The sequence below is a fragment of the Python bivittatus genome, unplaced genomic scaffold (genome assembly GCF_059951505.1).
Source record: "Python bivittatus isolate LINGU-HERP-01145 unplaced genomic scaffold, Pbiv_v1 ctg000020_np1212, whole genome shotgun sequence".
NCBI classification, from domain to species: Eukaryota; Metazoa; Chordata; class Lepidosauria; order Squamata; family Pythonidae; genus Python; species Python bivittatus.
The window spans coordinates 67,387,993-67,404,667 of record NW_028277030.1 but is presented as its reverse complement, the minus strand read 5'-3'; the positions used below and the strand labels follow the sequence as shown (position 1 = coordinate 67,404,667).

The 16,675-nt window shown below is 38.2% G+C and overlaps 1 protein-coding gene across 8 annotated transcripts in view; it reads left to right on the top strand.

The window, feature by feature from the left end:
• The window catches only part of PTPRK (protein tyrosine phosphatase receptor type K), a 377,364-nt gene that overhangs the window by 294,147 nt on the left and 66,542 nt on the right, over positions 1-16,675 (top strand). For all 8 annotated transcript variants that reach the window (XM_088140673.1, XM_088140663.1, XM_088140667.1 and 5 more), the window contains exons 12-13: positions 8,584-8,857; positions 11,946-11,982. In XM_088140673.1, the coding sequence (XP_087996799.1) occupies positions 8,584-8,857; positions 11,946-11,982 (311 nt within the window). The remainder of the gene's footprint in view (positions 1-8,583; positions 8,858-11,945; positions 11,983-16,675) is intronic.

The window sequence follows — 16,675 nt, the reverse complement described above, 5'->3', positions numbered from 1 at the left end:
TTTTGCTTTCTTGCATATCTTTTTCTTTTACATTTAATCCTACTAACTATATATCACTATTCTACATTCTTAACATGCTTTCTACTAGCTTTGAATAATAGCTTGTGCAGGTCCTGACACTCACAGTGGCCAACCAGATGACTCTGGGATGCTCCCAAGCGGGAATTGGAGACATACCCCTGTCTACCCATTGTTCCTCTCCAACTAGAATCTGGAAACATGGTGCTCCCAACTTAGAGGTAACACTGAATCTTCCACTCCAGAGAAACAGCTCTTGACAGACATGTCTTCCATTAATATATCCAATTCCCTTTTAAAGCTATTCAAATTAGCAGCTATCCCCATAACTTGTGGAAATGAGTTCCGTAGGTTAATTATGTGCTGTATGAAAAAAATATATATATTCTAAATCTCCTTCCAATCAACTTCCCTGGATGACCACTGGCCTAGTGTGTAATTTATCTTTCTCTGCCATGCATGATTTCATACTTTTTAATCATGGCTCCCCTCAGTGACCTTCTTTTTAAACAAAAGAGTCCTAAACTTTCTAGCCTTTTCTCACAAAGCAGGTGTTCAAGATGAGTATTATTACTTGTATTGGACATAAGTAGCTATGGTTTTGGTTCTCCTCCTGCATTTTTTCTGGCTCAAATGTATCCTTATTCAAAGGCAGCAAGCAGAAGTATACATAGTATTCTAAATATGGACTTAGAATAAGATTTGTACAAGGCTATTACAAAATCAGAAGTTTTATTTTCAACTCCTTTCCAAATGATTCTTTGCAGAGAATTTGCCATTTTTCACATTGAATCAGCATCTTCGTTAAGGTATCCACTATGACCTTGAAATCATTTTCCTGATTAATTGAAAGCAGCTCTGATTTCCTCACTGTGTATATGAAGTTAGGGGTTTTTGCCTGAATGTGCATCACTTTAAACATATTTAAACTGAATTGCATTTGCCGTTTGGTTGACAATTCACCCAGTTTAAGGAGATCTTTCTGGAGCTCCTCATAATCATTTTGGGGTTTACCCCAAATAGCTTGATATTATCCATAAAGTTGGCTAATTCACTACCTACTCCTAAGTCAAGATCAGTTATGAGCAAGTCAAATAAAGTACAAGTCCAGCACAGTTCCTTGAAACATGCTGCTGATCTGGGTATTGGCCATTGGTCAAATCCAAAACTGCTAGGGAACTCCTGGAAGTCTGGCATTCACACAAATAAGCCATCAATAGGCCCAGAGGGATAAAGCCCTTTAATTACCACTTAAAAGATACAACTAAAAGCCTAAGAATGAAACAAACAGTGTAGACCACATCCCCTCCAGGAGCCGATACCCAGATAAGCAGGAAATAGCTCTGGATAAATAATCAGGAAAGAAGCAATACTTTAATCAAGGAATCATAGAAGGAAGAAACCACACCTCAGCCAAGACTGACAGGGCAAGCAGCTATATGTAAGCAGCCAGCAAACCCTGCTCTCCATCACACTTATATGTTACCTAGCCTGGCAATGAAACACTGCAAGAAAACCACCAAGCTCAAACAACACCAAGTCCAACCCTGAGCTACCTATAATCTCTTCTATTGGAATAGAATTATGATCAATACTTCCTTTTGTTTCACAACATGTTTGTCTCAGACCAGATGACAGTCACCATTTAGGATTAAATCCAGGACTGTAGCCTCTGTAATCAGTTGAAAGACCCATTATTATAAGGCAGGTTATTTAGGTTATTTAATAAATTTGATGTCTCGTCATAGCCTAAGCATGAATGTACTCAGACTACAGGTAGTCCTAGACTTATGAACACAATAGGACCAGAAAATTCATCATTAAGTGGTGCAGTCACTAAGCAAGGCATCATGTGACTGTACTAATTTTACAACATTGTTGTGGCTGTTGTTAAGTGAATCATGTGGTCGTTAAGCAAATCACACGTTGTTAAACAAATCACATGGTTCCCCATTGATTTTACTTGTCGGAAGCAGGCGGGGAAGGTTGCAAATGGCATCATGTGACCCTGGGATGCTGCAACCATCGTAAATACATGCTGGTTGCCAAGCACCCAAATTTTGATCACATAGCTACAGGGACACTGCAATGGTTGTAAGTGCACCATAAGTCACTTTTTTCAGTGCCATTGTAACTTTGAATGGTCACTAAATGAATGGTCGTAAGTCGAGGGCTACCTTATGTGAATACAATTGTAACCCTCCATTATTGTACCAACTTCTGCTTTGTATGCCTCAGATTTCTTTCAATAACTCAAGATCAGAACACTGAGGGTGATCTTGAGTTATCGAAAGAAATCTGAGGCATGTCATCAGAGGGGTAATAGCATATTCCTGGATCTAATTTATATTTGTGGCCAGATAATGCCATCCAAAGTGATTCTGTGGAAAAACCCAGTCATACATTGTTTTTTGGTTTATACTTTTGGTGTGAAAAGCAACACCTTTCCTAATACATCCTTTCCTTTCCTTTCTACACTGTGTATATTCTGGAATGTTCATATCACCTGGATTCTCTCCATCCCTCCCAACTTCTATTACCTTCATGATATCTCTGCTTATGCTTATACACAGCCAAACACTCTAATTCCCTTTTCTTGACTTGGAGACTTTTAGCCTGGCATAGAAATATCTGTAATGATGTCCTTTTTTAGTTGCCATTGATGCAAGCCTTTTCCTGGCCTTGTCATTACCTTTTTGTCTCCTGACTGCCGTGTCCATCCATTAACCCATTTCCAACATTGGCCCTATCCTTTATAGTATTTCCTGAGACACCTATACTTTTCAGAACTCTGTGCTGCCCAGCACTGGTCTGCTTCCCCAGGGACCAGTTTCAAAGCTGCTCTGCCACCTTTGTAATGTTAGCCATCAGCAGCCTGGTACCATTTCAGTTCAAATGGAACCCACCTCTCTTTTACAGGTTCACTTTTGTTCCCCAAAGTTTCTCAGTGTTTTTAAAATCTAAATCCCTTTTTCTGGGACCTATCCACATATTGAGACTCCTATATTGGTGCTATATTTCTTTTTTCTTTTTTTTCCTATAGGAACCATTTAACATGTGCTATACTTTTACAGATTTAAAGTTATAGCTTCCTCACATGGTCACCAAACTTACCTGGATACTTAGTCTGTGAAATGTGCACCTCCCATGTTAAAATTAAACTTTGAAGCTTTGAAATCAGAAGCCTCAAACACACTATGAATACATAAAGAAGTCGGAATCATACTCCTAATGTTCCAATTATTCCTGCAAAAAAATATTAAGACTTTCATGCATTCATTTCTTCTGTGTGTTCACAGATTTGGAACAACATACCACTGAGTCCAACATCCTGCTTAGTATAGGAATCCAAATGAAAAAAATACCTAATTTTCTATCCATCCTATGAATGAATTCATCCAATGAAGGGAAGCCCACAAACTTCTGTTTAGAAGCACCTCTCAGATCTTTGCATTAAACCCAAAGATCTGAATCTCCATCTGTACAGATATTGGGGCAGGACTAATTTATATGCTCTGGTTCTTCTTATGTTCGGTCTGAATGCTGAAGAAAATTTCCTTCTCCCAGTGTCAGAATGAAAAAAAAAACATGCTTTGTGGTACCATGCCACAACCTACATCCTTACATACTTGCACCCAACATTTTGTCATTTACCTCTCCGCCTTGCAGACACCTTGCACCCTCCCTTCCTAGACATAAATTGATTTTGCCTTAAATCCAACTCTAATGAGATGTTAGCTCCAAGTTAAACTATAAATTAGGCAATAAATAAAACCTTACCGAGCCTATCCCCCCTCCAAGACATTTTGCTTTATATACGCAACTGCACTGTGGTTCCATACCCTAATTCTGATTATTCTAAACAGGCAAGATTTTGACATTGACAAGTTTAGTGATCTCTTGGTACTGTGGAGAGCAAAAGGCTGGTTGTGTTGTGTTGGCTGCTCAGAAAAATAAGAGCAGCTGTGTCTGTAAAGTCTAAGATAAGTTGCCTATGTTCCCAACAGAGTAGTCCAGCTGTTTATATGAAACTTTGTAATTTAATAGCGCCTAGATTCTTAAAGGTAACAATAAAAGTGCATACAATTCTATATCTTTTCATGGAAAAGCATCTGAACATAGTCATTCATAGAGTAAACTTTTCCACTTTGCTTATCACCATTTGCCCACACTGGTTTTCAGTCCCTTGTGTCACACTCACTTTGCTTTTTGCTACTTGAGTAGATTTTACCCAAGCAAAATAAACCATATATGAATTGAATATTGAAGTGATGTGGATTTGCTTCTGGCTCATCAACCCTGAAAGGTCATAGTTACTTTTCCTTTCAACAAGAATCACATCCAATCTCGATTAAGAGCATTTTAATTGATTACTTGACATTCTTTTGAGAAATAGCATGGCCTAAGCCTGTGATGCAATTTGCTATTAATAGTCAGATACTGTAGATAGGAATGTAACTGAGAAAATGGGTACAGCAACTCTAGTCTGGTTATATTATCTCCATATTGGAGATAGGGCTGGTGCTTTGCTTCCAATAATCTCAAATTATGATCTGCCAATTTAGATAGGGATTCCAGTTATTTGTGTGTGTGTTTTTTCAGATTTAACAGTTGTTCTCTATTCAGTTTTCACTCAGTCACACCCCACCCCTCACCTTTTCATCAATGAATTTCTCACAGATGCATCAAAACTCAATGTCCAAGGAGTTGTGGGGGGGGGGGTTCAATTATTGTTTATTATTCCATGAATGGCGTATAGTAGAATGTCCCTTGATTCTCTAAGTCACAAATAAATTGTCTGATAACTGTGCATTTGTGTCTGTTCTTGTTTCAACTCTTCCCCAGCAGGAAATGGAAACACAGCCATGTGACCAAATATTTATTTATTTAGCAGTTTATATGGCCACCCATATCACCCTGGTGACTCTGGGAGGCTAATGACTGTTAAAAACAAAAGCAACAACAAAATGAAATGCATAACAGCAGCCAAGGTAAAAACCAGTTAGACAACAATTAAAATAACCATCTCATGAGCCCAGGTTAACTTGAACAAGGCCTTGTGAAAGATTGAATCCCTATCAATCAGAATCCCAAAATTTTGGAGACAGCCCCATGGGAACATAGGAGTAATGACACAACAGGGTTTGGAAGCCAACTTTGTGATTTTAATGGTCAGGGTTGGACCCATAGGATGAAAGATGAGGAGTCTCTACCATGTTTTCCCAGAAATCCTCTGAATTTTACTTTTTCTGGCCTGCCTTGGCACTGTGGCTTTGTAGTATTTTTGCTACCACAATCTATCTCAATAGGGAATACTCTCCTCCTTAACATCAGAGGGTAGAACATAAAATAATCCACACCCTCTTTTAGCAAATCAAGGAATACATGAATTACAAAAGTAAATTAAAATCTGTTGTGCTCCCTCCTGTAACTGTAGTATGACCTTGAGGAGTATACTAGGGAAAACCACCCTCATACCCTTAGGAGCCAAAACAATATAATAGGCTTTATTTGTAAATTAAGTTTTATTAAAATAAGAAAAGAAAAAGATTACAATTTTCCTCTCCACTTTAAACAGACTCTTGTGAGAACAGTGACTGTTGGAGATATTACTCCTATAGCACTGCTAAAATTACAAGCAGCACACTAAAAATAATCTCCAAGAAAATAGTTCAGAGGAGAAATAAAACTGTGGAGCAGTCCAGGAGATGGTTTCCTGAGTTGTTGTAGTTTGGAAGCACTCAAAGCTAAAGAGGTTCCAAAATCCATAAAAGAGAATAACTACACAAATTGCTGAGCATGTGCAGTGAACATGAAACGATAGCCAATAAGTAGGAATTTTAAAGTCTCAGGGATGTTAAAGCATTTAACAAGTAACATTCATTAAAATAAAACCTAAAATTCTGAAAAAGAGTTGTAGCTGAATTTTATTACCCAAACAACAATTCCTGAAATCAGAAGTTCCTTCAGTGTTACCTTGACCCACACTTTGCTTCTCTTCAACATCCAACCTTTCTTTTTACAGTTTACAGAAGATAGTGAAGCCCCACAGAGTGTTCTCCCTTCTCCCTTTAAGGCTTGGGTTTTAAACCACCTGCTTTTCTGAGGTGATGGTTGAGACACTTCCCTTTTGTCCAACGTGGGCAAATCTGGATTTCTCTCCCTTGCCCGCCTACATGTTCCTAACTGTTGCATTTATGCTTAGATGAAGGTGTTGAGGTTAATTTGGGGCTCAGAATAGCTGTCCATCTTGAGATGGTTGAAGCAAGCAAATATAATGAATGTAGGGCAAAAAGCCCACAGAGGGCTTTTTCTTCTACCCGTGTTTAAGGGATCAATAGTCTTATATCTGCACTTGGCAGATGATTCAGGACTATATAGGGTACAGAGCATCTGGTCATGTATCAGAACCAGTTCAGATTATCGCTTCTGATGATGGTACTTCTATGTGGCCTCTTTGCTTGAAAGATTTCTGTACTGGGTTGAATATCCTATCTTTGTAAGTGATCACTTTTTATTTTATTGTATTTCATTTTGTCAGAAGGCTGGGAGAGAGATTCTGAAATAATTTACATTATTTTTCTGATTTTAAAATGAGAGTTTCAAATTCAGCTTTGCAATTTATGGCACTGTCTGTCAGAACATCAGAATGCTGCATTTCAACTAGTTGTACCATTTCAGTTGTTTGCCTGTTTCTTCTGCATTGAAAATAATTGTAAATATGATCTCTACTGAAATGGGTGTTTTATTAGGAATGACCAAGTGCTGTCTTTGAGAGGAAACTATTGGCAGTTTAGGCTTAAATAAATAAATAAATAAAGATTAGTGTGTTTTTTATTATTAAATAGGAAGAATGCCATCTGCTCAAACAATGTGTTAAGTTTTTGTCAGTGGCAACTATGGGGAAAGGAGCTGACTATTTGGAGAGAGTGGACAGATTTCTCTCCATCTGTGCTTGTATTACAAGATGTCGCTTATATTTTAGATCTGCATAGCTGTGAGTCAAACAAGTTGCCATATCAAGGTCAGAAGGCAGAGATGCCTGTCAACATGCTTTGTCTTGGAATAACATGACAAGTGCAATTTGGTGCTTCAGGCATGGCTTAAAGGTTGCCCTGTTGAGCCTTGAAACTGAGCTTTCTGTATTATCATTTCAAAGGGAAATGCTAACTTTAAATGCTGCAAATTATCAAGCAGAATGTTTAATCTGTTACAAATTACTCTGTGTAATGTGAAGTCTAGTCTTGGACTGCTAAAATGCCAAAGCCTTTAAAGTTGAAAGGGTTTCCTTGAAGCCCAATCCAGTGCTCACCAGATATGTTGAGCTTTTAATTCTCAGCATTCTCAGTCCCTCCATAGCAGTTTGACGTTGACCTGCAGTCATCTTCAATTTTGCTGACCTTGAAATGCTGAGAACAGGAGGGAACGTTGCAGGCCGGGGGTACCTACTCTCCTGCTGACCAACAGAAGAATGCAAAAAAAAAAAAAATGCAGTCAGTGAACCATCTTTAGCTAATGCAAGTCCTAAGGAAACAAAAAATCCTCTTAACCCTATTCCACACAAACAGGAAATAAAATAAATTGCTAGTGCCCCCCCCCCAATGTTTTTATTTCATTTTATTTGTACGATCATTTGCCAAGAAATCTGGGTGGTTAATATGAAGGAAAGCTTCTGGATTTAAAGTTGTCTTTCTTCCTGCATTAAAAAGCCTCTTGTAAGATGTCAGTGAAATACTTTATATTTGCAACCTGATGATTTTCCCAGGTTCCATTTTTCTGCAATGGCTGGAATCAGAGGTAAGGGGAAATACATTTTGAACAGTATCTACAGTCAGGCACTAGATACAGGATACTGAAGCTTTTGGTTGAGGGGGTTGTAATAGTTATGGAGCTGAGAAATGGAGAGAGGCAAGAATTCCCACAGACTGCCATAACTTAGCAGAATCTCAGAATTATAAAGAAAATACTAGTTTTACTCCAGTTCTGTTCTGTTTATGTATCTTCTTCCAGGAGTCTGATGACCATGAATCTCCACTCTGTTTCTTTTGACTCATGGTTGATTATGGGGGGGAAAAAATGCTCTGATCTCTTCAACATTCTATGCCATTGACCAAGTCAGTTGATGCATCTACCTTTAGGGGTGTTTTCTAGAGATTGCCTTAGTGAGTCATCTGGACAAGTTGCCCTAGAGCAGATTTTTTGCTTCTTCTGCCAAGTTGTAGGTTGGTCTTCACAGAGGTCGGTTAGCATCCATAATAGCAGAACAATTATGGAAGGTCCCAGGGAGCACAGTGAAGACATGGACTTGATTTGCTTTCCTTTGCTCCAGTATCCACTCTCAGTTGACCATGCAATCACATGGATACAGATCTGGTTCTGAATTGATGCAAAGTCCTCATGTTGAACTGCCTCAACCAGCAAGGCCAAATCATAGTCATGATGTCCTATTTATCAGAGGGCTCATTTCCAGTATCACCATCTCTTTATTTCAGTCTTTAAACTTCATGATGGCTATATAGTCATTTACCCACTCATTCTGTCATTCTTCCTCTCGGTCTTGAACAGCGCCTATCAGATTGTTGTTGAAGAACTGCATCCTCATCGAACCAAACGAGAAACTGGTGCAATGGATTGCTACCAGATTCCTGTCACATATCAAAATGCTCTGAGCAGTGGCTCGCCATATTATTTTGCTGCAGAACTGTCTCCTGGCAATCTTCCAGAAGCAGCACCTTTCACAGTTGGTGACAATAGAACTTATCAAGGCTTCTGGAACCCACCTTTGGTGCCTCGGAAAGGGTATAATATCTATTTTCAAGCCATGAGCAGTGTTGAGAAGGTAAGTACATACTGGCTTTTCTTGTTTGTTTATTGATTCATCCATCCATTCATTTGATTTTCAGCAATCCCAACCACAGCCCAACTCTAAATCAATTGTTTTTCCTGCACTGTCAGACCAAGACCATGATCCAGAGAGAGGTCCCAAGTACAGAATTGGGATTTTGACTCTTTTTCACTTTCATGTCTGCCATGTGTGGCAAACAACTTGGCTTCAAAAGAATACTTGTTATAGGTTAAAAAATAAATATATATATTTTGCTACATTTTTATGCCACTTTCCTTGGAAATTGAATTCACGAGGGCTACTGACCATAAAAGAAAAGCTTCAGTATGATTGAAGAGTTGCAATAAAGCTTAAAATATATATATTTTTAAATGAAAATATCTAGATTTCAACACTTGGATTCATGTCTTGGTAGGCATTCTAATGCCTAATGTGGAAAAAAAATCAAAAATCCACATTGGACGAGGGGCACAATTTATATTGACCATTTCCTTTGCCTTAATAGTATCCCATATCTATCAGCAGAAGCATGATGTTGCATCCTCTATAATTCCAATGATAATCTCAATTAGTGTGAATTTTTGTCCTTAGGTTTCAATCCTTAGCCTGGCTTTCTTTTTGAAACAAAATGGTTCTGTACCATGCATATTCCACATGCGTTTTTTTTCATAGCAAATATTCTGTCCAAAAATATTTAAAGTAGTAATTTCAATAAAATCAGTTCAGCCATGCTATGGTTTTACATTTTCAGAACAAATAACCCTCTACCTCTCTGTTTTACAGCCAAAACAGTTCAAAATATTAAGTTGCTTTTGGAAAAATAAAACCTAGGTTGCTCGGCAGGCTAATATAAAATTACCAAGTTTTCATAGCTTTCACCCCATACTTCAAATGAAAACAGTAAATTTTTAGAAGCCATTTATTTGAAATATCACCTATATCCATTACTTGTTTGTGCAAAAACTCAGTGTACAAGTTAGAGATTGCTTGACTGCTGTGCGGGTACTGAAGGTATGACCACAGATTGCTACTGCAATTTCTTCACTGTTTGAGATTTTGGTGCCACTGAGCACTGCTTCTATTTCAGATTGTATATTGATAGAGAACAAAGCAACAGGAAGTTAAGTACTGCTGGCAGTTATAGGTGTGAAAAGCAACGTGACTTGATAACTCCCATACTGCTGCCACTGAATCATTTTCTCTTATAAACCAAAATATGAGACAAGAAGAGGGAGAAACAGCATTTGGGACAGTAGCTGAGATATTTAAGACTTCAGTTTCAAAATTAAGTATGGCCTTGCATAAAATCTCGGTCTCCTACTTATGATGTCCCAGTAGCAGATGGCTGGGAAAAGATGAGGGGGCCAAGGGAGGGTTTGCTATTAAATTGGTAATCTTCAGAATAATTAATCTGCTTTAGAAAGACTGATTTTCCTACCCTGCCATTCGCATTTTGGCTGCAGTTAATAATATAGATCTTGCAGCTTCAGTGATTTTACCATCAAACCTCTAGAATGAATTCTTGCCTAATGTTGTAATTATAAAAATTAGCTGAATATTGTGGCAAGATGGGGAAATGGCATCATTTTTAAAACCATCCTACAATGGCTTGTGGAGCTGGAGGATTTTCCTGAAGCTAGTGTGTGCTTAAATTAATGACCATAAAATTGGTGTTGTATTCTCATAGAGGGAGAGATACATGATCAAATTAACTGGTAAGTTCAACTGAGAGATGCATTAGCAGATGGAATGGAAGACAAAAGACAACATAAAATTTTGGAGACTATATTGGCGTCAATTTAGAAACGTACAGGTGTATAGAAAGATGCCTAATAATAATTGGTGTGCCTAGCTTAACATTATCTATATTGACTGGGTTTGTATTGATGCTAAACAATGGAATGTTTAACTATGGTTCTTTGAATAAAGTACAGTTGGCTGGGTTCTCACAGCATGCTAAACCAAACCAAGGAAACCATGGTTTGGTTTAGTAGAATTGTGAAGCTGGTTTCTGACTGTGGCTGACTTTAAGGGATTCTGGCATGATTTCCTCCCAGCCTTATATGGAGATGGCAGGAATTAAGCTTAGAATCTTCTGAGTACAAAGCATGCTTTTTATCTCTGAACTTGGGCTTTAGAAAAGAACTATTTTACAAATTCCTTTCTAGATGGTATGTGACCCTCCTTTTCTGTAACTTTAAACTTGGATTAGAGACCAGCTTATTTCTGGGCAGGGATGGAGGTATGAACATAAGGAACTTTCTTCCACATTTGGTGGGGATGTAAAATTGGATACAGCATTTGGTTCCGTACATTACACCCAATCAGTTGTATCACAAGTATCTACCTTCCTATGTATCTGGCCTGCATTGTTAGATATACAGAATGATACTCAAATCATAGTATCCTTGTATTTCATTACTATAAACAGCTAAGGAGAGCCCATCTGGTGTAGTGATTAAAAACAGGCTAGAAACCAGGAGACGGTGAGTTCTAGTCCCGCCTTAGGCACGAAGCTAGCTGGGTGACCTTCAGCCAGTCATTCTCTCTCAGCCCTAGGAAGCGGGCAAGGGCAAACCACGTCTGAAAATCTTGCCAAGAAAACTGCAGGGACTAGTCCAGCCAGTCGCCCAGAGTCAAAACTGACTTGAAGGCACAAAAAAAGCAAAAAAAAAAAAAAAAAAGCTAAGACTTGGGTTAGTTTAAAAAGCTGACTTGACCATTCTTTAGTGGTTAAGAAGAGTGTGGGATTTTCTTGCTGCTGAGATTATGCACTCAGAATCAATATGTACAGAGATTAGCCAGATGCTCTTTTGTTTACCTGGAACCCGTTCCCTGAATATGCCAGCAACTTGCAAGATCCAGTAGTACTTCTTGGAAAAAATATAGATTGATGCAATCTCATTTTGCCTCTGCATTTACGTTTAAAATTTACTGTTCATGTCTTCTTCAACTTGTAAATGATAATTTGTACACAATGGCAGCATGAGTTAAAGTACTGTTTTAGAATTTGCCAAGATGATATACTGGTGGTACTAATAAATTGGACTAAAGGTATTTTTCTTTATTTTTTTTTAAACAGGAGACCAAAACTCAGTGTGTTCGAATTGCTACTAAAGGTAAGAGATTTTACCCCCATGAACAAGAGGGCTTTGATAGTTTGATTTGTGCTGATTTTTGTGCTGAGAGTTTACATTTTAAGTTCTGTGACATGTTCTGTTCCTGTAAAATAGTTGGGCTCTGCTTGATGTTGTATCATGCAGACTGGGGTAATGTTCCCAGGAGATGAGGTTACCTTAGTGCTGGCTCAGTAGAAAGTTTTGCAGCAGCATTAATTAAAAGGTGTCACTTCTCCTGTGGCAACCATGACTGGAAATAATTATTCCAAAGAACAAGTTGCTCAGAGCCCTGATTATTAAGTTTTATTAGGAAGAAGCTTAATTCCAGCAAGTACTGTGCTTTTGAATGAGAAACCTATTATACAGGTAGATTAGAATAGGACGTTTCTGGTTCTCTTTTGATGTAAACAGAGGGAGCTTTGTCTCTTTTATGAAAGCAGGCCAGCCTGTGTGAAAGCCAGAGCTCACAAAAGCGTTGTATGCATGTAGAAGTGCTTCTATGTTTTTTTTTGTTGTTGTTTTTGTTTTTTTAAGGAAAGTTTATTTCACTCACTTTGGGGATAGGTAAATTCATGTTCATGTGATAATCCAGAGAACTGGAGAAGGTAAAAGTGACTTATAAAGTAAAAAGTACCAATTTGTAACATTGCAAAACACTAATTATGGTATAACATGCTAGTTTATAATGTTTCTCTCTAATGTTAGTTGTGTCCTAAAAAATTTAAGTACTGACTGGCTGATGCTGGGAATTATGGTATATCCCTTCTTAAACCTAGAGAATGAAAAGCTAAATATCATGGAGATTTATAATAAATAATACTAGATTTTTTTTCTCCTGAAGATGAAAAATACATAACTGGCTACCAGATTACACTGTAATTTTTAAATCTTGCATCTTACTCTGACAGTGTCTTGTCATGAGTTTACCATCCTCACTGCAGAATAGAGCTGTACATTTGAAAGTATGGGTGCATGTATGAAGTGCTTCTTTTCAGATTGTTAAACAATCTTTTTCAGGCCTGTATGGCTGAACTGCTCCCAGATTTTTCTGTATGTGTGTGTATGCATGGTTGTTGTAACTGTATCTACTCCTTTACACAGTACGGTAGCTAAACTCATCCATGGTTTGTTTCAAGGTGAGTGTCTTTGTACATCTACTGTTTTGGGTTGCATCAACCATAGTAGGACTTTGTGGCATGTTTTAGGTTAAGGTGGAAGTAGTAGTCATATGACATGCTTATTCTTGAACCACAGAGAGGTTTTATAGCTGCACTGCTCAGGAAAGGCAGTTGGTGCAGTGTTTTTATAATATTTACTTACCATGGGATAACATAGAATGAAAATGTAGCCATAATGTCATTAGATCAAATTAAATTCAAGCAGACTAATGAATGATTTTATTATGTGATGTATCATCAAGTTTGTGCTGATTGTTAGGAACCACATAGATAGACCTTCACCTTCTCACATAGATCTGTTGCCAACCTTGACCATGAGGCTTTCTAATGATGTACTCATAGCTGCTATAATTGAGTCCACCCATCTTCTTCTCTCTCCTTCCACCTTTTCCACATTGTAGATTAGGTCTTCATATCATGTGTCAAAAATATAATTTGAGCTTGATCAAGTGTGCCTGGAATGAGAACTCTGGATTGATTTGTTCTATATCTGTTTGCTTTCTTGGCTATCCATGGCATTCTCAACCTTCCCCACCATCACACTTTAAAAGCATCAATAGTTTTTCCATCCTGCTTCTTCAATGCTTTCACTTCCATAAAGTGCTACAAGGAAAACTATTGCGTGTGTGATAGCGTGTAGTCTGTACCTACAAAGATTAGGAACACACACTGAATTCCTTTTCCAATGTCTTTGTGGCTACTGTAGTGTATGTCTGGACTGCTGGTTCCTTTATTGTTGACGGTTGATACTACAAGGCAGGAGTTATCCATAACTATGTTGATCCTAAGGCTAGTTGCTACATCTGTTGTCATTAGTTAGGTCTTCTTTATATTTAATCTTAGTCCCATTTTTTTCACTGTTCTTATTGACTTTCATTACCATAGCTTGCAGATTATTTCAATTTTCAGCTATCAGTCACTACTGATGACACTGCTATCAACTGGAGGTTATCTTCCTCCAATTTAAAACCATAGCCATTTTCTTCCAATCCAGCCTCCTCAATATATATTCAGCATAAAGGTTGAATAAGTAAGGAAAGAGTATACAGCCTTGTCTTACTCCTTTACTGACTTGGAGCCAGTCTGTTTTGCTATGTTCTATCTGGATTGTGGCTTCCTCTCCTGTGCATAGGTTTTGCACGAGGACAATGAGATACTGTGGGATTCCTGTTTTCCTAATGACATTCCACAGCTTGACATGCTTGATACAATCGAAGGCCTTTCTATAATCCGTGAAGCACTTATTGACTTTTGCTATTCTTAATTTTTCTCAATTATTCAATGTACATCAGCAATAATATCTGTTGTTCCTTGGCCTTTTCTAAAATCAGCTTGAACTTCTGGCATCTCCCTTTTCAGGTAAGGCTCTGATCTATACTGGATGATCCTAAGCATCCATCAATCCATCAATTCCTGTGCCCTCCAACTTGGTAATGACTGGAATACTGATCTAACTTCATTTTCTAATAGAGGTACTTGTAAATAAGAAGTATCTTATAAAGTATCTTGGATATTGACATCTGTACTGTACAGAATATCAGTGTACTCCTTCCATCTTTGTTTGATTCTTTGTGATGGAATAGAATTATGAAGGCCAAGCTCAGGGAGATAAACATTTTCTTAGCTCACCAGAACCGCGTGGGAGGAACAAGAGGATGAGACTGGCACCTCCCTGAGGAATTCACACTGTTGTGGCTGGAGGACTTTGGGAACTGGGGTTTTAGTCTGGGAAGATTCTTGCTAGAGGTTGTAGCTAATAAACATAGCTGGACTGAATTGGTATTGTCTCTTGGAGTTCCTTGGGCTAGGCCTGACATTCTTCTTTGAATTATTTACTGTCAATTGACATCCTTTGGCATACCAATTCAAGGCTGGAATCTCCTTCTGAGTTCAGAGATCTTTCAGAAGACATTCCTTGTTTTTCCGTGTATGTTTCCCACTTCTGTGTCTTTTACGGATGTTATTGTAATATTGCTTCTTCTCTCTTCTAACAGTGCTCTGCAATTCTTTGTTAAGTTCTTCCTAAGATCTTTGTCTTGCACTAATTATTTTTTGTGTACTCCATTTGGTGTTGTCCATTTATGTAGACATTGTTTGGGTTGTTTGATGGCAGTGTCAGTAATGAAGAAACCACTGGGTGGGCAGAAATTAATAAGTCATTCTCCTGCTTCATTTCTGATTTCTAGGCCATGAGGGCAGTCTACATTTTCCTCCTTACTGTTTCCAACCATAAGCAGCACATCTTGACTGCATGTTCTGTCAATTTCATAATGAACTTGACCATAAAACTCATCAATCTTTTCTTCCTCTGCAGCAGTGTTTGGAGCATAAGCTTGGAAAAACCATCATATTAAAGGGTTGTCTGTGAAATTTAATTAATAATTGTTTGGTCATTGACTACATTGTACCAAAATACTATCCTTTCTGTATCCGTCCTGACTATGAAAGCAATGCCAGTCCTTCTTTGTGTGTGTGTGTGTGTCTCCTGAGTAGTAAACAGTTATCCTGTTACTGAAAGTGCCCAATCCCAGTCCATCTCAATTCACTGATGTCTAAGATGTCCGTTTGTAGTAATTTCATTTCATCTTTCACAGTGTTGAGCTTTCCCATCTTTGTGCTTTTTACATTCCATGTTCCCACTGTAATTCTGTCCTTGCACCTTTGGATTTTCTTTTCCTGCATAGTAACTTCAGCAACTGGATGTCCTGAAGGCTTTAATCTAGCTGCATCATAAATGTTATTAGTACTCTGAAACATCTTGAGTGCCAGCTGATCTGAGGAATCCATCATCCAGCACTATATGATCAATATCTTGTCTGTTCATGTGGGTTTTTGTTTTTGTTTTTTGGTAAAATATGGGAACGGTTTAATGTATTGCCTTCTCCCATGATGCCTTTGCTGTTGTTACTAAAAAGATCATCTGCTTCCATTATCATGTATATCACTACTGCCCAATATAGATATACCTGCCTGCTTTAGCTGGGCAGCGGGATGAGGTTCATGGCTTGAGAGATCCCTCGAAGAGAGTAAGGAAGATGACCTTGATGGAGATATGCAGGAGCTGTTGCCTAGGCAAAAGGGGCTGATGCATTTTTTAAGTCCGGAACAGCCAGATAACATTTGGAAGTGACTCAGACGCCTCCCTAATTCAACTGAACTATAAGAAAGAGGAGGAGGTGCAGGAGGAAGTACAGCTTAATCAGACATGTTATTATAGCCCATCTCAATAAAAGTAGCTTTAGCCTTCCTGTGGAGTTGAAATCCTATCCTGGTCCATCTAATAGGGCTGACACCCCTCTTGGTGGACACTCCTGGTATTCTTTGTTCATCCCTCACAAAAACATCCACTTCACCCTGATGAGGTAGCATAGTAGGAGTTGAGAGCGTAAAGAATGAAGAATGCTATAATTGATCACACTATATTTGCCATATCTTGAGGTAAATGTGTTCTGCAAATATAATCAAATAGTAAGACAAAAAGTTATTTTCTAGTTTTTCTACTTTTATTAACAGGT